Source organism: Heterocephalus glaber, unplaced genomic scaffold (genome assembly GCF_053883595.1).
Source record: "Heterocephalus glaber isolate CG9 unplaced genomic scaffold, H.glaber_assembly_v1.0 deba00001762, whole genome shotgun sequence".
In the NCBI taxonomy this organism is placed as follows: domain Eukaryota; kingdom Metazoa; phylum Chordata; class Mammalia; order Rodentia; family Bathyergidae; genus Heterocephalus; species Heterocephalus glaber.
Window position 1 is genome coordinate 1660544 of NW_028258459.1, and position 27101 is coordinate 1687644.

At 40.1% G+C, this 27101-nt stretch overlaps 1 protein-coding gene across 10 annotated transcripts in view; it reads right to left on the minus strand.

Moving 5' to 3' along the window:
• Aff2 (ALF transcription elongation factor 2) overlaps positions 1-27101 on the minus strand; it is a 475133-nt gene that overhangs the window by 174492 nt on the left and 273540 nt on the right. For 8 of the 10 annotated variants that reach the window (XM_021249150.2, XM_021249151.2, XM_021249144.2 and 5 more), the window contains one exon: positions 11066-11110. The exons of the other annotated variants lie outside the window; for them this stretch is intronic. In XM_021249150.2, coding sequence (XP_021104809.1) covers positions 11066-11110 — 45 coding nt within the window. The remainder of the gene's footprint in view (positions 1-11065; positions 11111-27101) is intronic. 10 annotated transcript variants of the gene reach the window in all.

Here is a 27101-nt window from a genome sequence, read left to right on the forward strand (position 1 = left end):
AGACTTAGCAGAAAGCAAAAGAAGTCAAGACTTTATGGTATTGGTGAGAACTCAGAGACATAAACCAAGGAGATAGACTAGAAAGTCTAGAAATAGACCCACATGACTACAGTGAATCAACTTTTTACAAAAATGCAAAAGCAGTCCAATGGAGGAAGACAAAGGCTAGTCTTTCAATACATGGTGCTGAAGCATAACAAGATGAATCTCAACTTACACCTCATATCACATACAAAAATTAATACAAAATGGATCAATGATGTAAACAAAATTCTCATAAGCAATATGGGAGACAAATTTTATGATTTTGGATTAGACAACAAGTTGTTAGGCACGACATCAAAATCATAATCCATAAAAGAAGAAGAAAAATAAGTTGGATTTCATTAAATTTAAGAAATTGTGTTCTTAAAGGACACCACTAAGAGAAGGAAAAAAAATAACCCACATCCTGGGGGAAAATATGTACAAATTTCATATCTGACAAAAGACATATCCAGAATGTAAGAAGAAACTCAAAATTCAAATATAAAATAACCAAAACTCTGATTTTGAAAATGAGTAAATGATTTGAACAGATACTTCATTGAAAAAGATACACAGATGGAAAATGAGCTCATGAAAAGATGCCCAATTTCATTAGTCATTTAAGAAATGTAATTTAAAACTACAATGGTGAACCATTATATACTTATTATAAAAGCTTAAATAAAAATAGTAAGAAGACAAATTGTTGGCAAGGATGTTGAGCAACTGAGTCTTCCATACTCTGCCGGTGTGAATACAAAATGGTATAGCCACTCTGAGAAACAATCCAGTATTTTTAAAATAAATGTAAACATACAAACCATATGACCCAGTATTTCCACTCCTAGGTATGTACATACCAAAGATAAATGAAAACATGCTCATACAAAAATCTACACATGATTGTTAATATCGATATTATTCATAATCAGAAAAAAACAGCAAAAACCCAAATGCCCTTCAACGGGTGAATGGGTAAACAAACTGTGGTACATGCACGCATTGGGAAGTTACTCAGGAATAGAATGGAACACTTTGTTGATATATGCAATCATTTAAGTGAATTTCAAAGTCGTTACACTGCATGCTGCATTCTTTTAGTAAAGCTATATGCTTCCACCCATATACAGTACACATTCAGCAAAAGGCCAAATTCTAATGGCAGAGAAAGGCCAGTGGTTTTCTAAGAATTGAGGACAGGGAGGAGGATCTGAGTACAAAAGGGTAATATGAAGGAATTGTTTGGGATGTCAGAATTATTTTGTATCCTGTTACAGGTGGCGATCTAGGACTGTAACTAAAAAAAAAAAAAAAAAAAGGAAAACTTTACTGAATGTAATTTTTTAAAATGAGCCGGCTGAAATTAGTACCGCACATCAAGTGTGGTTGAGTAGAATAGTTTGTAGATCTAACTACTGAGTTCTGGATGTGCTAGGTTAGGTGCCAACAACCTAGTGACCACAGGCCAGATAGGGCCCACTGTCTGTCTTCGTAAATAAAGCTTAACCATCCTTTTACATATTGTCTGTGGACAGCAACAGAGTTGAATAATTGGGACAGAGAATACATGCACTAAAAACTAAACTCATTTACTATCTGGCCCTTTATAGGAAAAGCTTGCCAATCCCTGCTCTAGACATTTGCCTTCTATTGGCATACTTTGGAGCAGTATATGCATTACTCCTTAACTTTGTCTTGTCTTCTCTAAACATTAGTGGACTCCAGTGTATTATCATGTAGTTAATATGCCTATGAAAACTTTTATTAGACTTGGACCATCTGCTAAACAGTTTTCCTGATTCTGACATATGGAATTATTAGCAACCTGTCTCAGCTTCACTGCTATCCACTAAATGAGGGGCTGAGCCCTGAAATAGTCACTTCAAACCTATTCAGTCCCATATTCTCTTGGTTAAAGGAAGAACACGTCATGGATACAAACATGGATTTTGGCTCTGCTACTGGTTAGCTCCTGAATTTGGAAAGTTGCTTGAACTCAGAGTACTTCAGTTTCATTATCTGTAACAAAGGGATGCTAGCAGTACATGCATCCAACCTGAGTTTCAATCCTGCATCAGCTCACTCTGCAGCTAGGTGATTATGTGATTTGGGACAACTTATTCAATCTCTTTGAGGGTATCAGGCCATTGTCAGCCTATTCGTAAGTGGGTAATGAGCTAAGCACTGCTGGAGAAAAACTTTACAAATTACAGATTGGAACATGTTAAATGATGTCTTCAGTATCATGAGGAGCCTGGAGATTGCCTCAGAAATTTCTGTACAGTATTTTCTTTGGTAGCCCTCTCTCTTTCAGGGACCCTTTCAAACATTCTCCAGTCTCCTCAAAAGGCTGAACTTTCCCCTGACTGCCTCCTCTCCCTGCTGCCTCATTCTGAGACTTGGTTTGAAAATTTAAAAAATATATTTAAAATTCTCCCATGTATACTCCTTATATTTTATGCTTTTGCTTTTAAACTTTAATACACCTGGAAATAATGGTGTATGGTGTGAGATAAGGTTCAAAGATTAACAGAAGAAGAGTAGAAATGTTTGTGATATTCATTCTACCTAAGAGTGGCATGCCCTTCCATTTCTTTAACATTTAGTGTCTCTCACAGTGCCTTAGTTTGTTCATACAGCCATGACACATTTCATGTTGAATTAATTCATAAAGCATAAATGCAGTCATTTTGCACATTACATCTTATAGTTGGTTGCTTTCTATATAAAGATTATTTCTCTGTATTTATTTTGCACATAGCAACTTTGTTTAATTGTATTATTCATCATAGCGTTTTGGCTAATTCTTTTAAGATTTCCAGAAATATATATATATATATATATATATATATATATATATATATTTCACAAATATTAATGCCTTTTACTTCATTACTTTGCTTCATTTTCTTGCCTGACCTCTAGAACATTAAAGAATAGAGGTATAGGGCCGGGGAGGTAGCTCAGTGGTTCTGGCGCCTACCTTGCAAGCACAAGGTTCCGAGTTCAATCCCTGGTACAAAAAAAAAAAAATAGTGGTATAAATAACATGTAGTCTTTTTTCTTGACTATAATGGGAATGCTTCTAGAGATTCCCCATGGAATGTGATATCAGCTTTTGGGTTAAGGTGGATATATTTTATGACATTAAGGATATTTCTATTTATTTTATTTTATAAAGAATTGGTGTTGACATCTGTGAAGTATCTTTAGCATATATGAAGATGACCATGTATTTTCCTTTTGTATTCTATTCATAAAACATATTATGCTAATGAATTCCTTAATATCGGATAAACTTTACATTCTTGGTCCTAGCACGCATCCTTTGAAGTGCTGTCTGATGTATAGTATTTCATTAAAGAACTTTGCATCAGCACTCATAAGTGATATTATAATCTGTATTTTACTAGAAAATATATCCATTCCATCTACATGCTTACATTTATTTGTACAGAGTTGAGCAAACTAGAAAACTATCACTCATGAGCCTTACTTTTCTCTGTATTTGAGGTTATTTTTCTTTACTAGTCCTTGTTTTACAGTTTTGCTTTTCTTGTTTTGTCTCCATCAGATTAGGTGGATAAATTACCTGTTTTATTGTTGGTATTGTTTCATTTAGAAAAACATCCTAATTTATTACTTGAAATAACTTCAAATCATAATTCATAAATTCAATCTCTTGATTCATCTACATTTAAAGAAAGCATCTTTGAGCTCTTCTATTGATAATTTCCTTTTTATTTTTTAGATATATTTGCTTCATGTTTTAACTAATTCATGCTGAGCACTGTTTTAATTTGTTTCACAGCAAGTTTTTTTCTGGTACACTTTTTTCCTAGGCTGTTGGTGTGTGTGTGTGTGTGTGTGCACACATGCATGTGTGTGAGTGTTTATATGTTCTTTGCATAGAAATTCTGGAGATTCTTTTTTAAATTGTTACTAGTTTTTCAGTGACAAGAGAGAGCCCTTTCAGGACCATTTAGGGCAGCGGCTCAGTTCCAGCCCAGCTGGAATTCTCATCAGAGCACAGGGCTGTGTGGCTGACTGAGTTCCTTTGGCCTTTACTTCTCTTTTATCAACCAATCTTGGCCCTGCAGGATACTTGCAAGGAGTACGTAACTATTTCACCTTGCCTCACCAACTGCTTTCCACCGATATGAATTATCTACATAATTTCTCATCTAATCCTGCCTTCCCCATTTCTCAAAATATGTCTCAAACTTGATCCATGGAAGCTTCTATCTCCAGCCTTTACATCCATTCCTATTTTCCCAAGATTGTTTTTGCATTTTATGCTGGAAATCAGTGTTTCTATGTCCCAGATTGATGACTATAGGAATCATCTCTTGGCTTCTTCCTCGCTTAGTCCCTGTTTAGTCCCTTTACAGACTAAATTATGGCTTAGGTTTATGGATGACTTCTGGTTATATCAATTATGGAGTTTACATTTACTTTTCCCAAGTGCCTTAATGCTTTAGTGACATACAAGAGAAGAAGCAAGACTTGCTTAGTTATTTTCTTTTGTCATTTCAAAAGTGAAAGGTGCCTACCAAACTGACTGTGAGAAGCTGCTTTCCCAGACACTGGTAGCATCTTCACAGAGATGTGAATGGAATGGAATGGAATGGAATGGCTCACTTCTGTGTATTACCTCTTTCCCCCAGCCCAATCCCACTAGCACAGCTGGGAGAAAAAGGCTGGCTCTCAAACAACAGTTGGAAGCTATTACTTCTTTCAGATAAGCCTAGAATGCTTTTTGGCAAACCAATACATTGTTTCATTACCCTCTCTGTACACCCAAGATACAGAAAGCAGGTGTAAATTCTACACATGGCTTAAATTCTCACCTGCTATCATTCAATTCAATAGAAAATAATAAATCACCATATTCACAAAAAGGAGCAGGTTGACAGAAAACAGACTTATTTTTATAGCACACCTAAGATATATAGGGACTCATATATCTACTCAGATATTTTAAAGGGGCTACTCATGCTCACTCCCCAGGCAGCTAAATGCTGGGTTGCTAAGTTACTGGTATTTGACATCATCTCTTCCCTGACATCTCTCCATGTTTGACACGTTCCCATGATTCACTGGGCCAGGCACCTCGTTACTCACATTACTTACTTTCCCAATGACATCTGTAAAATCATTTAAAATTCACCTCATGTACTAGCTATAAACCCCCAAATTCCACATGAAAATATTTAAACTGCTTGACAGGCTCTAAGTGCATTTGGAAGCACACTGGATAGCTTACCTACATTGTTCACGTAATAGTTGTTGTAATTAAATTTAGCATCTTTTTTCTGGGTTGATTTGTGCTTGAGAAAAGAGGAAATGGTTACTAGGAGGCAAATAATGGGTAATATCTCTCGTGGGCTAATTTGGTTCCATGAATAGTTCACCTTACATATGCATGCTACGTATTAAGTCCATTAGTGCTTTGAATGAGCTTCAGAAAAGGTAGTACTCCACATAATTTACCCAGTCAAGGGCATTTTCACCTGCTGACAAATTTACATATTTCCCGGTGTCATTAGATAAGAGCTAGTCATCAGATTAGCAGAGGGTACAATCATTAGTTAGTTCATTTATTTCACTCCATCAATGTTAACATTAATTATAGTCTAAATTAAATTTAGCAACTGTTGTCTTTCTTGGAAGGAACACTGTATTACCATTTCAAGAAAATATAATTTTAAAACTCCATACCAGAACAAGATAGTTGCTTTTAGAAACATTCCAGAAGGATTAGTATTTAAGACAGTTATACAGAAAATCGTTTTCATGATTCCAATTTGAAAATTATTTATACATTAATTTGACAGGATATAAAATCAATTGCCTAATGATTGGTTAAATTTATAAAAGAAATTCTACTGAAAGGTGCTTGATTATGCTGCATAGTTATGATAATATAATCAAATTTCCTTTCAGACCTAATTATCTGACCAATTTTGTTCCCTGATGCATTTTTCTCTTCACTGGCAAGATGGGCTTTTTCGTTTGTTTCCCCATTAAAAGTAAAATAATAATAATAATAATAATAATGGCAAGCACTGTACATTGTTGTGATGTAATTATTTGGTAAGTTCCTGCCATGCTAAAATTGTAAACTAAAATACAACCTAATAAGTAGAATTGCCATAATTTAGAATGGTGTAAACACAGATCACTCTGTAATCAAAAAGAGGTGCCCATGTAGGTGTTTACCAACCCGATCCATATGGCAGAGAGAAATCATAAGATACAGTTTATCAAATCAAGTCTCTAAATTCTAGCTAGCAAATTCAGCAACCCTCATAAACAGTGAATTACCCTTACAGATGTTTGCCAATGAAATTATCGACTGAAGAAGGTACTTTGCAGGAAACACAATCTGTTCTGCATCAAATCTAAGAGAAGCAAGCTATCTGCATGTTTGACTCTAGAAAAATTTTTAATTGATAGTTTGTTTACATTGTAAGTGAATTATTGCTAGGAACAAATAAATCATACTAGTGCAGAACAAATAATCACCAAACATCTATCCTTAGTTAGGGGCGTTAAGAGCATGCTACACTCATTGGCTTAACTCTCCCAGAAATAATGACTCTAGGATCTATAAAGCCCGGTGGAACTCAGCAGAGAAGCTGCTGGTGGTGCCCATATTACTACATATGAGCGAGCTAGGAATCACTCATATGCTAGATGAGTGCAAAACGCCATCACTGGGGCCAGAGCTATTATTATTTCTCATTTCTGTTTGCACTTGAGAGTAGCGTGACTCTAAAGAGTAATTGGCATGCTGACAGAAGCAACTACACAAGCTGGCTGCTCCACACATATTGCTGCCTTTTACGTTTCTGATTTGTAAAATTTATAATAAACCATAATATGCTTGAAAGGTAGCAAAGACATCTGAATTACTCAGCTTGTTTGAGGCTAGGTCAATTTGGTGGAAAGGTGTTGTATGTCGACAGACTCTGGTTTGTTGGAAAAATTACTTGAAATTATTTTGGCACGACTGAATTTGTACAAATTGAGGAAACAACGACAGCAGAAATGAACTATTGGTTAATGCCAGTGCAATAATAATCATAGAGCAGACTGGAGCCTGTTAAATAAGGACGGATTCAGGCAAGCCAAGAGGACCAAAAGGAACGGATAACAAGCTAGCTCTCAGAGACCTGGGGATCTGTGACCTAGGGCAACCTGCTTCATCTCTCTGGGTCTCACTCCTTCCCAGTCTGCAGTGTGTAACCAACAGTACATTCTTTGATAGTTGTTGTAAAGATTCAAAGACCTATGTGTTTAAGGGCTGTGCCTGGCACACAGCAGATGGCATGTTACTCTTATTTTTTATTAGTAGTAGTAAATTTGCTACTGCTGTCTTTATTATTATTTGAAGTGAGATTTGAAACTATGAAACAATGGCAAGAAGGAAGAAATAATTGGTAAGGCCTGCTTATGTTAGTTTGGTCTGCTAGTGTTCTTAAAGTTTCTAGAAATGTTGGCCCTTGTCTGAAGCATTTTTTTTTAAATCAAGAAATTCTCAGTGTGGGGCTTGTAATAAGGTGGCTGTAGTTGGGTATAGCGCCAAGTTCACTAGATCTAGAAAAGAAAGACCATGTTCTACTTCTGCCACAGGCTGGCCCTAGTCTTGGCTGCAGGTGTTTCACCCCTCTGATCCTTGATTTTCTGAACTAATAAGGGACTACCTTGCTTCCTATAGCAGTCACTTGCCAGCAAAACTCAGGTTGTCCTATGAGGTTGAGTTAGCTTGTTTTAGTGTGACTGTTGTAGTATGACTGTACCTGGAAGGGCATGGGGACAAGAGGGAAAGTGCTGGGAAATCGGACAAGGTGAACTGCAGAGAATTATAAGAACCAGGAGGGCAAAGAAAGAGAAGTAGAAGGCCTGTTCTGAGGCGGGTCTGGGCCGATCATCAGAGAAATGGTGAGAGGGGTTTCAAAGCAAGCCAACTGGTTTGACTTTTAACCACTCTTGGAGAAAGGGGGCCCAAATAAAATGCACGAGGTGAAAGTATTTCCATTACCTGCGGGACTGAGGCACAGTGAGTAGGAGAGGCCAGATGCGTTGTACTCAGTTAATAAAAACAGCCTGTCCTGGCGTGGGAGGAAGCTGGTTTGCATGTGTTCACTGCCTGGCTGTAAAGGGGGAACAGTGGGATCAGGGAGCTGGGAAAGACAGGAGCGGAGACAGACTGAGATTTGCATGGACAAAATGCAAATCATGTGTGCAGTTTAAAGCTTTCTTCCCTGGAGGAGGGCAGTGAGATGGCACAGAGAGTATTACCCCTGCTCTTGAGATGAACATGAAGAGACTGAGAAGTGACGGGAAATCAGGAGTAACTAGCAGCCAACTCATCCTCTTCTGTCCTCCTCTCCTGCTCCTCTTCCTCCTCCTCCTGCTCCTCTTCCTCCCACTCCTCTTCCTCTTTCTCCTGCTCTTCTTCCCCCTCCTCCTCCTGCTCCTCCTGCTCCTCCTCCTCCTCGAGTGGCCTGGTGCCCCTCTTCCACATAGCTTGGCTTCAGAGTGAAAAGATGACCTTACTTTTGACTCTACTTAGTTTGAAAAGTACTGTGGGGGTCAAGGAGTGGTAGAAAGAAAGAGAAAAGGCACTTCCTGTAAGAAGGAGGCAGATGCGGAACGGGGCAATGCACCTACTTACTGTGGGAGAGCCCACAGGCATCCAAAGACCTCAAACCAACCAGAATGTGAATGTGTGATTTTAAAAAAATTAATAAGCACACTCCATTGTGACATACAATGTGGTCTATAAAAATTTAAGAATTAGCCATAAAATTTGGGGCATAAACTTCAGAAAGCTTAGTTTTATTCTAAGTATGGGGAGTGAAACATTCCATTCTTTAATAAATAAAGGAAAGCCCATTCATTAACAGTGTTGTTGGAAAAACAAAAGAATTCTATTCAATCTATAGCCCTTCCCCAAAAATAAAAAAAAATAAAAGCAGCCCTGTATGTTTCCCTGGACTTTCAAGAACAACAGGACTTTTGCTACTTTCTCCAAGGGTGCTATCTTTTATGAGCTTATTAAGACAATTTGCCTTTCTTTCCATGTTTGAGTGAAATTCTGCTATTTCTCTAAGTGGCTTCTCCAGGGACTGGAGTCACCAGTGTCTGGCAGGTGATCGCCCTGCTCCCCTCACTTAGCCACTGTGCTAACCACCTAGGCAGTGGGGCTGGGCTGCTTTTCAGTGGAGAATTCCAAGAGTGACAAGTTAGGCAGTGATTTCACATGGGTCCAGTATTCCACTGGGAATCAAGCTGAAGACCTCACTGACTTCATTTATGCTGTACCTCAGGAGAGAAAGAAGAAAAACAAGCTGACTGTCAAGAGTAGCAAAAGGCAGTGCTTTCAATCGTGCCTTTCTCTAAGGAAGGTGACTGCAAAGCAAGCAAAGGGTAAGTGAATGTTCCCTATGTCCACCCAACGGGAAGGACATACTGAGTGAGTTCCCAGGATGCATCATGCTGATGGACTTCATAATGGCTGCCTTGCCTCCACACGGGACCCAGAGCCCCAGGGACAGATGACAGAAGGATTGCGGGGGTCTTGTCTGATCTTACAAAAGGGCCAGCATATCTCTAATCCACAGTCTCATCACTGATCAGAGTTGTATGAGTCATCCCTTTAATAGTAGCAATGTCTGTGGGCAGAAACAGGCACAGGGACACGCAGGGAGTGAAGTCAGGTGGCAGGTACCTGATAGCAACAGCTTTCTGCCTTCACTACTCCTCTGGCTGCATTTCACAGGATTTGCATCCAACACTGGGATGCGGAGAAGGTATTTACCTGGGGAAAGTTCTCAGGAGGGAGTTAGAGTGACTGCTAAGTGAGGAAAGGGATTGCTGAATTTTCAGTGGCATAGATTGTTTTCTTTTTAAATTTTATTTTATTAGTGTATGTTTGCAGTCCATGAAGTTTACATTCACATTGGTGAGTAGGTATTTGTACATAATATAGCCCAATTCTTTTATATTCCCCTTCCCCACCCACCTCCCTCTCTCCATCTCTAAATCCCCTTCCCCATTTTCATTACGACGTACAGTGTTTACATATATTATGGGTTTATGATACACATGCACAACACATCTGAAATTATTTTACTTCTGCTTCTTCTCCCTCCTCCCTTTTTCTAGACAGAAAGGCTTCCTCGTTTTTGTACATGGCTACACTAGTCATCATTTATCACAATAATGAACATTTATCAGCCACTTGGTAGCTTATAAGAAAATTAGGGCAAGTGTTATTATCCTCTTTTACATACAAGGAAGGGACATTCAGAAAGATAAAGTCATCTGTCCAAAGTCACAGAAGTGACAAGTGGTAAGACTGAGGCGGGAGCTCACTCCTGTGACTTGTATGTTTGAGGTACCACATTGTCTTATGATGCTAATATTCAGAGATAGTAGGTAGGTACCCTTCTCTGGTGCAACTTTGGTTTTGCATTTGGTTTGTTTACTGCAGGGAAAGTCAGAGCCACCGTTTTCAACTTTGCTCTTCTTCCATGCCACTCTCATACATAAATTCACTGCCATAAGGAATATTTCCAACAGGGCATTGTTCGCAGGTCTCTTTTCCAGCCTGTCTCTCCTATTTCATCCCCTCGCTAGAGGCCACAATTTCTATAACCATGTTCTATCAACAGCATGATAAGAGCCAGCAGTAAAGTTCTTTTAAGATGCCCAAAAGTAGGAAGATAAAGTTAGGCTATGGTGCTTGGGTAGGGAAAGCCTCCTAAAGAAGGTGGTGAGTCTCTGTCCAGGAGTCCAAAGGAAGACAAAGAAGGATTTGGGGGTGGACAGAAACTTAGTGATACTAGAGAATGGAGAGGGGCAGGTGAGAAATGAGACAGGAGGCACAGGCAGAAGGGTACTGAAGTGTGATATAAGGATTTCTCATCATGACACTCCTTGAAAGGGAACAGTAGTGACTTCAAACAGCTTAAGAGATAGATTGCTTCATTATTAAACAGGCACAGAAATAAAAGTTTAAACTCACCCGCAGGATTTCCTCAACACAGCTAGGATCACTGGCAAGGCTTACCTAAAACAAACAGAAAAAAAGCAAGCACGATCTAGTTATTCTTGGGAAGCCTTTTGTATAATAGTTTACTCTATAGGACAAATTACATAAAGCTTAAAGAAAATGTAGATTTCAAGGGTTTTTTTTCAATTAAACACTAAGCAGTATTCGCAATTGGCCAAGCTTGTTTTACTTCAGTGACGCAGGAAGATCATAGCTTAAGGTGCAGAAAGTGACTCCTTCCTCCGAAGCTAATGTGCTGGGACCCTGAGGCATCTCCCGTTCTCCCCGGTTTGCATTTGCTCATCTATCCAAAGAGGGAGCTTGATCTCATGATCCTAAAGGCCTCTTTGACTTTCCACTGGTTTAGTACAACATCCATTTTAAAGATGATGCCTATATAAAACACTTCCATGGTTGAATTCAGTCATCTTTGAAGATGAAAGTCCAACTTGATGGCTATGTTCTTTTTTTTTTTTAAATACAAGGTGGTCATGGTGGTGCATGCCTGTAATCCCAGCACTTGGGAGGCTGAGGCAGGAGGATTATAAATTCAAGCCCAGCCTGGGCTACATAGTGAGTTCAAGCCATCCTGGACTACATAGCAGGACCCTATCTTGAAAAATGTTTTTTATTCAAAACATTAAAACTAAACACCTGTGTGAATCACATACTTGTCTTGATACTTAGAGAGAATCTCAGACATCCATCAAGTGAATCCCACAGTTATATTTCTCAGAGTGACACCTTCCTAATCAATCTGAATTCAAGCCACTTCTAGAACCATATTGGAGACCTATTCCATGTCAAGCACACAGTCTCTTTCCCCAGGAGCTGCATAATCAGTGAAAGCAAGAATCCAAATACCAAAATGAGACACCAGCTACAAGACAGGTCGTGACGAGGGACTCTGGATTAGGATAACCACCTGGAGAAATGCCTGCTAATCATCGCACCACCTATGCAGGCTCTGAGCCTATCTCAAACATTACTAACTCCTCTTCACGACTTCACCCTCTCCAGAGCTGCAGTCTGGTCCCTTCCGGGCCCCACCCCTGTTCTGGGGAGGAGATCAATGGGTCGCTCTTGTTCACTGGCTGAGGGCAGTCTGTAGAGAGCAGTGCGACAGCTTCCATATGCCCCAAGCCTTTCCAAAGGCAGTGTGTTACCCTGAGATCGCAATATGAGCTCAACTACATTTGAGGGAATGGGGAATAGGCTATGGTACCAGATTTCCTCAATCTTAAAAAAGACATTAAAAATACAGCAAATCTTCAATTAGTACTAAAGTTGCTACTGTACATACATTAATTTCAACCAGTGTTTATTAAATATCTCCTACATGCAAGGGATCCTGCTCCAGGGAGCATAAAATTGCTATGAGAGGAGGCAGGCAGGGACAGTCACTAATGATGTGGGGCAAGCCATATTGGATTACCCAGTGAAGTTCCTCTTTACACTGGTGTAGTTACTGGTGGCATCCGCTTGCATCTTCAAAATGTCCCAATTTGGCCCAAATTATATAGTCGTCTTTCTAATAATAATACTACTATAAAACAAGGTAGAAGAAACAGTGGAAAAAAGGCTCAAAAAGTTGACTCATTGTAAAAAAGCTTAAATTGCAGGTTTCAGATAAGGAACCCATAGGTGACTCATCCTAGCATGGTTCATTCATTCTTTCATTCAACAAATATTTTTGAAGCCCTAGGACTGTGCAAGAGCCTGGTGCTAGGTAAATATACAATGGGAAGCAAAAAGAAGACATAGACCCCCTTCCTCATGGAGTTTGCGGGCTCTACAGGAAGGTGGGTACATGTGAGGAACCATAGTTAACATACCACTGTCACTGGCAAATGCCACGAAGGCAGAGCCTGTCTCATGGACACTAGTTCTGTGAAATAAAAGGTTCTATGTCCAAATAAATGTGGGAGGGCCGGGGATTTAGCTCAGGGGTTCCGGTGCCTGCCTTGTAAGCTCAAGGTCCCGAGTTCGACCCCCAGTACCAAAAAACCCCCCAAAAACACACAAATAAATGTGGGAGATGCTGTTATCCTCATCTCCCTCTTGAAGACCCATGACATCAATCAGACACGATGAGATAGCTCTCTGTTTTAACACAGCACATCCTCCACTTACTTGATCCTTGAATTCTTAAGTTTTCAGTTTTGATTTATTGTTTTTCAATTAATGAATATTGCTACTTTATAGAATATGTGTTCACAGAAAGAACGTACACAGGGAGATGCTGCGCTAGGCTAGCATATTATCAGATTATAGAACTCACTTGGTAATTCTTAACAGCAAATAAAATCCCACTGCTGAATGCTCCAGTGACTGTCAAGACAATTCTTGAACTTCCCACTAACCCCTTCCCCAAGCACAAAGGTCAAAAGGACTGTAACAAAGGCTTAAATCTTCAATATCATTGCTGCGCTCTATCAGTGTAGGCTGCCTAAGCTAAACGTGGACGGACCAGTGTCACACAAAGGTCTTTGTTGTCCTTTTTCACATAAATGAATCAATGTTAATTTTGAAAATAAAGAGGAAAGTATATCACGGCTATGTACATACAGCAGGAGCTCTTGCTTGTGAGTCAAAAGAGTCAGGTGAGTGTCTGGGCCCCACCCCTTGGAAACAGGACTTTACTCCTGAGTTCTGTTTTCCCAACTGGAATATAAATAAAATAATCATAATTCCCATCCCTTTTAAATATCACAGGGTTTCTGTGAGCATCGATGAAATAAGTAACAGGATTGTGCTATGTAACTTACAAAACCCAACATAGCAAGCCAGTTACTACCGCTTGTCCTGTGATTCTCCTTACTTCTCTTATTAAAAGCTCAGGCTTCTTGCCTGTTCAAGCTAAGAGCCGACTCACGCTTGCCAACTGAAAATGTCATCTGTGCACCTGGATTTACAAATGTCCATTTCTTCATGGAGGAAATGCTGTCAAAAGAGAAAGAGTTGCAGCCTCTGGGGCTTTGCAGCAAATACAATAATGAGGATCGGAGTCAGTAACACTGGATTGAGAAGAACTCTACAGAGAAGAGCAGTCAAATCGATCTGCATTCGCATCCAGTGTTCACATATTTGTCTTTTTTGAAGTGACTAGTTCCGCAAATTCATCTAGCCCAGCCTGCAGCTGGCTTCTCTGTAAGATAACTCCAATGAAGTAGCGAGTGCTTCCTAATTAGCCAGCAGACATTTCCTACATGCCTAGAACTGTGCTGGGTGTGGGGGGTTGGTAAGACAAATAACTATGAGACTTGGCCTCTTTCTCTCAGTTAAATGTCTAGATGGGGCAGGAAAACAAACAATTAGGGACCCACAGGGACATACATTGTAAGGTAGTCCTGACAAGGGTAATAGGATCCTATTCATTCCCAGCCGGCCTATTCATCAGTTCTCCCATTTACTTCTTTAGACACAAATCCTGATTGAACTCACACTGTGCTCAGGGTGGTGTCAAGGGGGAGGATTTAAAGACACTGAGGACAACATCACTTCTGCCTTCAAGGCTCCGGGCGGATGGGTGAGACAACACTTACAGGGGAAACAGACAACACCAAAACAGCAGGTCTCACTTAGGTGCCAGGGAGAGGGTACCTACCGGGTTCACAGACAGAGCCATGTCCGACAGAAGGTCCCAGTCGCTGATGTTCCCACTGTAGTCCTGACTCCACATGGGAGTGAAAAGCCAAGGATTTGACATGGCTGAGAAGTGCTGCGGCCACCTGAGGCCACTTCAGTGTCTGAGCCCTTTGCAGCGCCGCTGCCGTGGGTCACTCTGTACACTGGAAGGAAGCTGAACTACGGCCAGACTGGGTTTTGTCCTCTTGCACTCTCTTTCCCTCTCAGGCACCCCCTGCACGCCTCTCCAGGGAATTCTGGGGGAGTCACTCACACAGGTGGGACAGAAAGAGACTGAGGAAGAAAGCTACTGGTGGCACTGGGATTAGAACTGCTGCCCATGGAGATGCCAAGCTGCCGCTCAGTTTCGGAGCCACCTTCTCCTCCCTTTAAATCCACTCTTGAGTATTCAGATAGTCCACAAAGCACAAGTTAGCCACTCAGAGCTGCAGCGTCCTCTCACATTCCCCCTCCCTGCCCCCTCCTCCTAGAGCAGAAAGCAAGCTGCATGACGAGGCACAGGGGAAGGCTGTGTGCTCACTCCTGGCCCCAGACAACACTCTCGTGCTGGGCAGGGTTGTGGTCCTCTGCGGGCCAACGAAGGGAGGCGCACATCAGGCAGGTGGCGAGGTGCCTGAGAGCTCTCACCAGTGGCTACCCTCCCTCTCTGCATCTGACAGTGTGGGCTGCCACCCCATGTAGCACAGGGGGACCACGTACAGATTATCTGTCTGCTGATAAACACATATCTTAGGAAATAATCAGGGTACCTTTAAATCATCAAATATTCAATTAACTGCAGCAACAATAAATGAATTGCATAGGATGTTTTAATCATTCTGGAATTAATCAGTTTGGAGCATACTTCTTGAAGATTAGGGTAATACAAGATATCAAAAATACCCTGATTGTGGCATTGAGAGACATAAGCAACAGCTACCACTAATAGAAAACATGGAGATTAATGTAAAACGTTAAAAGAATGATGATCTTGGCTAACTCAGGGAAGCTCAGTGCATGCCTCTGAGTAGATTGTTGCTAAGGGGTTGCAAGGGAAAAGTGGTCATTTTTTTTTCTTCTGAAATCATCCTGAGGCTGTACTGCAGTACTTGCCAATTAGAGCCTACTAATCCAAGCGTGTTTCTCCCTGACTAGGATTTCTCAAAGTAAAATTTAAAAATTGCAGGTTGAATTGCAAATTAAGTAATGGGGCCCAGTTAAACAATTTCCACCCCTGGAACAGATAGCAGCCTCCAAACTAATTCCATTTGTATTTTCATTAACAAATCATCACATTTATCCCCATGATTGATTTATGGCACACTGTGCTCCGCTCCCTGACATAGTACTAATGAAAACTTGGGTTGTGATGTTGTGCTACCAAATGAGTGTTCACTCTTTTTCAAATAGTAATCCCCATCACTGGTCATTTATGCAAAGGGGACAGCAACCTCTGAGGTTCTTATTTGCATGCCTTTGGGATCCCCTCATCTCCACATTCAAAGGAGTTTTCCAAACTGAATTCGCGAAACTCCAAACTCGGTTCACATTATGTCTGTCCCCTGCTTCCTGCTTCACCTTAACCTGTCCCTGTCCTAGTTTGTATTCATGAGTCTGTGATTAAATGAGAACAGTTAATATTACATCAGCTGTCGACAGAAGTCCCCAGGTGACAGAACTTTAATCAAAACACACACACAAAAAATCTCACAACATTTACATGGCATCACCAAACATTTCATCTTCCTATTTCATTGTAATACAGCAGAAGTCTTGGGTGTCCAAAAGAGTTCATATTTGCTTTAAAATACTGCTTCTGGTCAATTTGTAAGAGCACCACATGATTGAAATACCTCATTTAATGAAGCCAATTTGCACCTCTCCCTCTAAGAAAGAATAAAAAGTGGAGCATGAAGCTCAAAGGAATTCAACACATGACATTTTATACCAAATACAGAAAATGACCCCCTGTCTTGATTCATACATGGAAAAAAAACTTAAAAAGGAAGAGGTAGCAATGAGCCTTTATACTGAACAATGAAATGAGATAATTTACTATATTTTTTGGAGAATTTAAGGGGAAGTCATCTTTGAAGCTCAACAGACTTGGATTCAAATCCCAGCTCTGAAACTGAACTAGCTTTGTGACCTTGGGCCAGCCACTGGAACCTGTCTGTGCCTATTTCCCTAGCTACATCAGAATGATAAAAAACTATCTCTAGGATTTCTGTGAGACTGAAATGAAGCAAGGTATTCCCAAGTAGTACCTTAGTGCAGTAGACGGTGCATGTGAAGTCTCCATCATCTCCTTGTCTTCTTAGTCCCCTCCAAGGCCTTAGAAAGGCGCCAGCAGCCTAAGCCTCAGTATCACTGAGGAGACAGTTGGGCTGCCTTGTAACTGACCCCCATAACATCTTATGAATGTCACTGATTATTAAGTCCACCTCAGGGGCCCAGTGCATACAGAGTTTCAGGCTGCTGCTCCATCTGCTGGCTCTCACTGAAGGTGACAAAGGAGGCTAGAGATAGGCTTGAGGGGGGATGTCAACAGAGGGTCGGGGAGTGGGGGCGAAAGGGGGGGCGAGATGCTTCATTATGAGGACCTCTTTTCACTGATTACATTAGGTATGGGAAACAGCGGAATGCATATGCAGAAAGGCCCATCATCAGCTGAGAGTACCTAATGGCAGATGGAATTTCAAGTGAAGAGTACTTAATTCAGTGGGTTCTGAATAGCCATTAGCTCACTGTTCATTTATTTGGCCTAATAGCTAGTTTCTATAGAAAAATGGACTATAATCGGGAGGGTGTGTGTGTGTGTGTGTGTGTGTGTATAATAGACTTAAAGAAAAACAAGGAACACATACAAGAATATTACTATAAGAAACCAAGAACCCCTATGGAAGTACTTGGTGGCCTGACCTGCATTCCTCCAAAGATGCCCTGGCTCTTGGCACTTGGGCTGGTCAATGAGGTCATTCTGGCTGTTGCTGCTCCCAAAGCCTGTACCTATGTCCCAGCTGTGTAGTCTCCTCTGGCTGGGTTCTCCAGGGCCAGACCCTCTGCATGTACATTCTCCAGGCTTCTCACCTCCAATCATTCGTCCCAGGCTCAGATTCTCGCTGCCTCTTCCTTCTTCTCTTACATACGCTTCCTATTCTGCCCCAACATGCTTGCTTCTTCTTTCCTGTACTCTTCTTGACCTTCTTCTGTCTGCTCCCAGGGCTGCACTAAAACCCACAGAGCTTCTGCCCATGATCTCTTGCTGTTGAAATTCCTAGGCATTGTCTGACCTCTCAGAGCCCGCAGAATGCCCACTTCTGTGTGGTCCAAGTCCTAGCACTGCAACCAAGGGCTGTTTACACTGAAATCTGGATTTCACACAATCCCTCCTTACTGCATTTCCACTAACAAAATAAACGGCTACATCACATGCAGCCCTATAATTTTTAGAGTAAAAAGAGAGATTGCAAAAGGAGAGATGTACAAATTGGAGTAAGTCAATTTCATACTAATGCATGATCTAAATGTATAGAAAAGGTATAACAGGAAGAAAGTTCACTTTTAAATTCTGTCAATTAATAGAGTAAATATTAGAGTTTTTGGAGTTGGCATATGATCCTTAACTCTCTAATGATCATGGCAACATTTTACAGAATAGAGCAACTGAAAATTGGAAAGCAGTAATCTGACATATAGATAAAAGTATCTAATAAACTAGTGAAAAGAACAACACACTGTCAGGAAATAGCAGGTCCATGTCCAAGCTCTACCAGTAATTAGCTGTGTGATTTGGAAAAATTAATTTCCTCACTCTCCAGCCTATAGAGTAAAAAGCATGGAAATCTATTACAATTTCTGTGTTTTATAGTGCATATAATGGTCTAATAGTAATAGGGGATACATGTAAGATTACCAATTATTATTTTGTCAACAAAGGACATTAGAAAACAAAATAACTAGTATCACTGCTACTTTGTAAAATAAAGGGCAATATAACATTCATAGTTTACAGAGGCCAAAATCTCAGAATAAAGGAGTTTCTTCAAAATATAGGACAGTTAGCAAACACATGCCAAGATTAAACATGTGCACATGAAGTGCACACACATGCACGCATTCACATAGCACTATTCTTGTATTTCCTATTTGGCCAAGAATAACAATAACTTCACCTTGCACTGCTCGATAGGTGGAATCATCTTTCATGATGCAAAATCCACTTAGTGTTGGGGGAGCAGAAGTGGAAGGAGTGAGTTAAGCTGTTCCTTCTGTGGAAGGGAGTAGAGAAATGAGATGGTAAGAAGTTGTGAAGTAAGGGTCAAGGTTTTTTTGTTTTGCTTTGTTTATCAAGAGGGATATATTAAGGCATGTTTACATACCAATAGGTGTAACTCAGTGGAGAAGGGGTTGCAGAAGATACAGCGGATAATTGTAAAAGCAAAGTCCGTTAGAAGGAGTGAATAGGTCAAGACACAACTGCGGAGGTTGGCCTGAAATAGGAGCATGACTGCTAGCCACTTCTTTCATTGTATCAGGACGGAAGACAGAGTGCCTAGGTACACAATCAGTGGTGCCAGAGAGATTAAAGATGAGAAGATGAAGTGGTACTTGTCTGATTGTACCTATTTTTCTCCATGAGGGATGTGGCAAGGTCATCAGCTGAGGATGGTATGCCGTTATCAGACACAGGAGAAAGGAGAGAAAGGAAAGGTGGGAAGTTGTTTCTTGGTGAACAGGTACACGAAGCATGGGTTTGCTGAAGTGTAACAGAGGTACCTAGCCAGGTGTGAGTCACAAGAGAAACTGTGTATACCCAGCATGTCAAGCCGAAAGGAGGAGGAGGGAGAAGCAAGGGGTTAGAGGCCAAAGAGCTCTGATGACTGAGACAGAGCGGACACTCCGCTCCTCACTATTAGCTTCTTGCTTTCCACCTCTGATTAGTTAATTAGCCACCGTTCCCAGCTCCAAGTGTTCTAGTCTAGAAAAGGATTCATTGTGAGTGGGATAAGCAAAGAGCCCAGGAGTAGGATCAATGATTTTCTGCGACCCCACGTGGTGATTCCTGTACTATTACCCAGAAGCCCAGATGAAATTAAGCCCAGGGCTAAATACAGTCTGCAGGCTTGAGGATCTCCTCAGGGGCTAAATGGATTCAACTCTGCCTCTAGGGGAGCGCAGAACTCTATTAACCTGTATCCTCTGAAGGAAGAGCACTCCTATAAGACTTTGGAAGGAGTTACTAACATGTTTAAGGAAAGGCCCTTTTAACCGCTCAAGTATTTTGTAAGAATTTTCCACATGTGATTATATGATAATTAACATGAAACATTTAAGATTTGATTAACTTTTAAAATAAATCTTGGACTGGCAGTCTTCAAAGCATTTATGGCTCTAGAGATACCAAAGACCAGACTCCTTCACTGAAAAAAAAAAAAAAAGGAACCAAGAGTTCAGGTCTTCCAGGGAGTTTCTGAAGACACTGCCACATGTATGTTATAGAGTCTTAAATTAAGTGCTATAACCTCATTTATAAAAGAAGTTTTCAAATATATATCTTTAGCTCTTGCTTTTTGAAGGTCTTACAGAAAACAAAGATCTTTCCTTGACATTCATAATCCCTCACCCTAAAGGAAGCACTATTCTAGATACACAGCTAATGATTTGAATGCCTATTTCAAAATAAGAAACCAAGATTTCGGTTTGATTTTCTTTTAGGTAAATTTCCCTTAAACAATATAAGCAGAATCGACTTTATAAATGATACCCGCACATAACCTCAGTAAAAACGTGACAACAGAATGCACTTGATAGAAAGTGTCTCCACTTTCAGAATAACCTTTAACAAACTTGGCGCCTTACTGACTCTCAAACCTTGCAGTTAGGATTGTCTTAATTGCTAGTGGGTGACATCGCAGTTCCACAGAAACAGAGTTACAATTGCTCTTCTGTGACAGTGATGATCCTAAAGAACAAGCCGTGTGCATGGGAACTGAATCCTCGCCAGCTCCCCTATTATTTATAACTCTAATTAAAACACTTTTATCTATTAATGCCAAGTGACATTGCTAAATATATTCAGGGAAGTTCACATTTTTTCCCTGAACTTCTGAAATCTCTTAGATCTGCCCCCACTTACATGTGGTTTAACTGCTCACTAAAATGAGACGATAGCTAAGAATAACTCACTTCCATTAGATTTATAAATCTCATTAATTAATTCTACATCTTCAATGGCATAGAGACCAAACTCAAAGGCAAGATCTAATTAAAGCGAAGTAAAGAAATGTTAAGAAACAACACTGAGATTGAAACACAGAAGGAACTGAGGCGCAATGCTAAGCGTGTCCATTAATCCCTAATGAGGATTTTAAACACATTAAAACTTCCTAATACAAAATGTTTGCCTTCCTTTTATGCAATAACAAATAAGCTAATAATTTCCTGGCTCTAAATGACACTGTTAACTGCCATGGCGTGTTTTATTTGACAAACCCCCCATTCAAATACTGTAAAACCAATTAATTTGCCTGCTGTGAAATGTATTTCTTGATAGCTTTTATGTGAAGTTTTTCTTCCCAAAGAAATATAAAGAGGAGGTCAATGTAGGCGCCTGATTTTGTTTAAAAAAATATGCCACAGTAGCTATAGGTTGTCAACTCTGTTTGAATTTCAAATGAATTGAAAGACAACCTCTATTTTCAGGTCATCAATCATAGATTGGTCTCCGGATAAGCAAACTGCATCACAGTAATAGTTTGATTACCATGAAGATGGTCTCATATTTGAGAAAAGAGAATTGGCAAAATCACCACTTTGTTCAATTATAAATAATGATTCACAACCCTGGCCTTTCTCCTTCCTGTTTTATTAAGTGACCTGGTGCTTTATTACCTATTTCCTGCTACATCCAGCAACCCCCAAAATGTGCCTGCATGTGTGTATCAGAAATCATTCTCTCAAATTGGAGTTTATTCCTGATGCTTGATTTGAAATCATCACAATTTGTTATATTGTTTTCATTGGAAAAAAATCCATAGAACAAATATGTGAAGTTCCTGTTTTTTAAACTTTGCCTGGGCCTTACTTAGTGCCTCCAGTTAGGTAGAGAGATGGCCTCGTGGCCCCCTCTGCCCAGCATTATGGGACAGTTGGAAAATCTTTGCTCATTGGAAGAGCATGGCACTTTTCCAGGAAATGGCTCAGCAAAACACAGAACCTTGACACTGTGTGGGCATAAAGAAAGGATCTGTGAATTAAGTGTGTGTCCACAATGTCTAGCATCTCGAGCCCACAGCCTTATGAACTGAAGATCGGAGAGGAATGAGACATGGCATACTATGGTTTATGGAGCCTAATGGTTTAGGTCAAGTGAAGACAGCATATCCTTTACACCAGCAGTCCCAGCTTGCCTCCCATCTGCATGAAGAACCAATGATTGCTTATTTCTAAGCTGTGGCTATATGCAGGATAAACACACACTTAGCAGGCGTTTATAATTCCAGGTATGACCACGGCTCATTATTACCACAAATAAATGGCTAATAAGAAAACCAAACTCACTCATGATGAGAATCAGTGTGTTTAGGCAAATCTGTTCATGTTACGTAAATAGTCCCAAATGAAAAATATGCAATGCATCCACTCTATGCTTGACACACTGTGCTAAGCATTAGGGGAAATTCAACAGATGAAGAGCAAAAGACATCCATGGAGAGTTGTAGGTTGTGATCCCTCCTCAAAAACTCCTGGTGAAGGCTAGCCTTCACCCTGGCCCTGGGCATGTAGCTCAGTGGTATAATGCTTGCCTAATACAGGTTGCAACCTCGGCACCACCAAAAACAAAAGCAAACAAAACCCTCATATTGAAATTTAATTGCCTTTGTAACAAGTTTTAAAAGGTGACACATTTAAGAGGTGGTTAAGCCACACAGGCTCCGCACTCATGAATATATTCATGTTGTTAGCCCTCAAGTGGGTTTGTTACTACTGGGTTGGGTTCCTCATACACAGATGAGTTCACCCTCCTTTGCCTCTTCCTTGCATCTTCTCTTTGCCATTTTGCCATGTGATGCCTTCCACTGCATTATGACACAGAAGGAAGGCCCTAATGAGATGTTTGCACCCTGACATTACTCTTTCCAGCCTCCAAAACTATGACCCAATGAGTTTCTGTTCAGTGTAAATAACTCAGGCTCAGGTATTAGGTTATAATAGCACAAAACAGACAAACAGAAAGCGTACGCTATCAGTGAGTAGATAAGACTCACATGGCTGAAATGAGTAATGGCAGTGGAAGTTAGCACATATTTCTTAAGCTATGAATCAGGGCCATTGGTAGAAGGAGGAATTTGCTTTGAAAGGGTAACAGAAATAGTTTCCATGAAATGATTTAGATGACGAAACATAGGAATTACCAGGATAGCGAATTATGCGGAGAATGAAAATGGTTATTGGAAATCAGGTCTATCCTAGATATCCCAGAGTGGGGGGTGATACTGCTTTAAAACACTAGACAACGATACCTGCAAGAAGGACTTGCAGAATATTAAACTTTCCATGGATCTGTGGCATTCAGGCAAGGAAAGTGAGACTGGTCTCTAACTTTAAATAACAGAAATAATTCAGACAGGCAGGAAATTTGCATTTTGAAGAGATGCGATGATGTTTCCTGAAAGCACTTTAGTCCTGGCATAGTCAAATATAATTGACTGAGGACAGAAAATGTGCCAGATTAGTCCGACTAAAGAATTATCTAAGCATGCTGGACATCAGTCTATGAGGTATGATCAGAATACACAGTGGATGATTAAATTTTTAAAAATTACATTGAAGGTCACAAGGCTATGAATCCTCCTCAAAATACTCCTCCTTGCTTTGAGCACATTTGTCCCATCATTCCTGCCACCTTCTGAAACAGTTCTGCAAGTCCCTCCTTCATGAGCGTCTTCAGCTGTGCTGTCGTGTGTGCTTCAGTGCCCTGAATCGATTAAAAACCTTTACCTTTCAGGTTCATTTTGACCTTGGAGAGGAGTCAGAAGTCAAATAGTGCCAGATCCAGTGAACAAGGTAGCACCATCATGTTTTGACTAGACTGTCTTTCTGTTAGACTCAGCAGTGGATTTATCATATTTGTGATAATATCTAGCAAAGGCACCCATGAATGTGGACTTGCAGAACTGCTTCAGAAAGTGGCAAGAATGATGGGATAAGTGTATTTGGGGTGAGGGAGAGTGTTTTGAGGTTACTGGCAATGTATCTCTTTTTTTTAGAATATTTTATTTTATTTTATTTTATTTTTTGGTACCAGGGATCGAACTCGGGTCCTTGCGCTTGCAAGGCAGGCAGCGGAACCACTGAACTAAATCCCTGGCCCTAGGCAATGTATCTTTTAAAAAATTTCAACATTCACTATATTTTTCTATAACGCTGTATATAATACTCTGCAGTAGCTCTCAAAATTCCTTTAATATTTCATAAGATCTTAGTTAATTTTCTTGAGGCAACAGTCTTGAAGAAACTGTCAGATCACTGACAAACTATATGACAAACTCCTGTCAAGTCACAGTTTTTCTAGATGTAAAACAAAGGAATTAGCTTAGAATCCAGTTTCTACAGTGCCTCTTGTTTGCTAAAAGAAGTCCGTCATTCTGTGGTTCAAAGCAGACTATTTTCAAAGCTTAAACTTGTCTTGATTGAACTTTAATTAGAAGTCTCCAATAAAAGCTGCACATTTTACAGGTACTGACCCTGGACAATTAACATAAGTAAAAGCATCAAGCAGGTATTTTCGTAATGAAAGCAGACAATGTGTTTGAGAACTTCAGTTGAAGAATTAAAATGTGGACAGTTCAATTTTTAGTATCAGGGAGACTGCAATGACAATTGGATGTCATTTTCAAAAACAATATGTCAGCCCCAAAGCCAAAGTGCCTAAATCATGTGACAGCTTCTCATAGAGTTATAAAATAATGGTAAAATGTAGTGAAAATATAATCTAGACTTGGCTAAGTCAATGAACCTGATGCCAAAGCATGTAGAAATGGCTATGTTTGAAAAGATTATTTTGAAAAAACCCATAATTATTTCTAAAGCTTCCATTTCAATCAAGATTTGGGAATATACTGAGCCCACCAGGCATATAGTGTGCTTGTGACCTTTTCAACTGTCAGACCAGACAGATTTTTATCTTATATGAATCAACCCAAAACCTCAAAGGTGCAGTGCCAGAGCATGAATCCATTTCACTAGACAGTCATGGAAATTATAATTCAAAGTTCAACTTACTTTCACTTTTTCTGCTGCAATATCTTTGGCAGCCCAGGGCAGAAAGTCGAAACCTGGTTTCCAATGGAGACCACGTCTAGCAGTTTCTAAATGTTGGCAGCAAAAATTCCTCCTTGTCAAAGAGATGAGCAGATGCTGGGTTTCATTAATTTACTTTCAATGACTGCTGCTCACTCCTAGGAAGACTTTCTTTACCTAAGGATGTTGACCTGCTGTTGGACCCCATCAGAAACAGAAACGAAGAGACACTGATATATTAGGAGATTGGGAAATTCCCTCCAGTGGCCTTCACAGTCTCTGCAAGTTCCATTTATTCTCACTGATGCCATGAGCACAAAAAACAAGATTTGTGGCCAAGACATATAGCTGGAATCTATAAAAAGCTCCCAACTAGAGATAAATAAACCCACTAATACATACTACACTCTAAAGAGTATTTGAAGCTCCTTGGAATCATTTTTAAAGTCTGTCTTCATGCAAATGGATTATCATAAAAAAGAGGGAATTTATAAATCTAAAATAATATACCAACTTAAATGGCACAACTAGTAATATTTATCATTCATGTAGTTCGGTATCCAAAAGGCTCCCGTGCTGAGAACACATTATAAATAAAATGTATTGTGATCACACTAACCTTGGAATTATCTAGCCTGGTATTTATCTATACTTATAAAATATGTTTCATTCATTTCTAAATGTTTTACCTCTCTCAACAGCCTGTGCTCAGAAGGATAGTATGGCACTGTATCAGAATAGTGCAAAGTTTTGAGCAGCATCTGACAGCTACTATGTAATAAGCTTTCCAATTAACATTCCCCACATTCTAAGTTCCTCATCTCTATATATGATAATCTAACCCAAAGAGAGATCTCTTAAGTCCTTAATGTGAAGGTATTAATCCCTGAATTCAAAACTCCAAAACCAACATCTTGGTGGCATATGAAAACACAATGGATGAAGGCATTTGTATGAGGGCAATATCAAGAATATCTTCCTCTATTACTGCTATGATGATCATTGCTAATGCAAATAATTCACTACAAGTTCAGAGTCCTCACCCAGGCACTAAGTCCTTTCCCATCTTCTGGAACGCCCACATCTATCTCAGCATAATACACTGCTCATGACAATGGTCTGAAGTAGACAAAGAAATTGGAATGAGTTTCATTTTTTAAGATGGAAAAACTAAGGTTTCAAAAGATCACACAACTTAGCTGAGTTTTATGGCCAGTAATAGGTGAAGTCTAGCCCCTGGGCTTGGGGGTACTCTGGTCTTCAAACATGGATTCACCCATGGAGCTCCAACTAGAATTATAGCTATTCAGGAGCCAAGTCAATGAAATGCAATGAAGCTCCCTGGACCCCAAGTTGAGAGGTTACTTATATCTATCATGGGGTAAATACTGTTGTTTACCTTATTTTTGCAAACTGATTGTCAACATAAAGGGGAAAATGCTGATGGTCCAAACAGAGACCTATATAATGCCACATTGGAAACTCGAGTGAAAGGGGAGCATCTTGAGGGAGCATTGCCTGTACAATCATGATTCAGAGTCTGTGCCTGGAAGAACACCTTCTATTTTCACTAATAGACCAAACCTTTTTCTCCAGCCAGGCCTCTAAAGTTGCTAAATACAGGGTACGTGGGTTCAGCATTTAGTTTACTACTCTGATACTCCAGTCCTTGCCTCCTCTTTTAGCTTTTTTCTATGAATGTTTGTATGTATGAATGTATGTATGTATCTACACTTGATCTTAGCCAAAAGGTCAAGAAGTGGTATGTATGTATCTATCTATCTACATATGATACTGGGAATTGAAATCAGGACCTTTGCACTGAGGTACATCCCTGGTGCTCCCCCTCCCTTTGAGATAGCATCTCACTAAGTGGCTAAACTGCCCAGAATGGGATCAAATTTTTGATCCTCCTGCCTCAGCCCCCCAGAGTGCTAGGATTACAGACATTCACCACCAGACTCAGTGTCCTCCAGTTTGTCATATTATACTCAAATGAAGAAAATTCCTATGGGTTCACTGCCAGTCCAAGTGTACTGTGATAACGGTCTTCCTATTGACAGCCACAGTCGGAAGA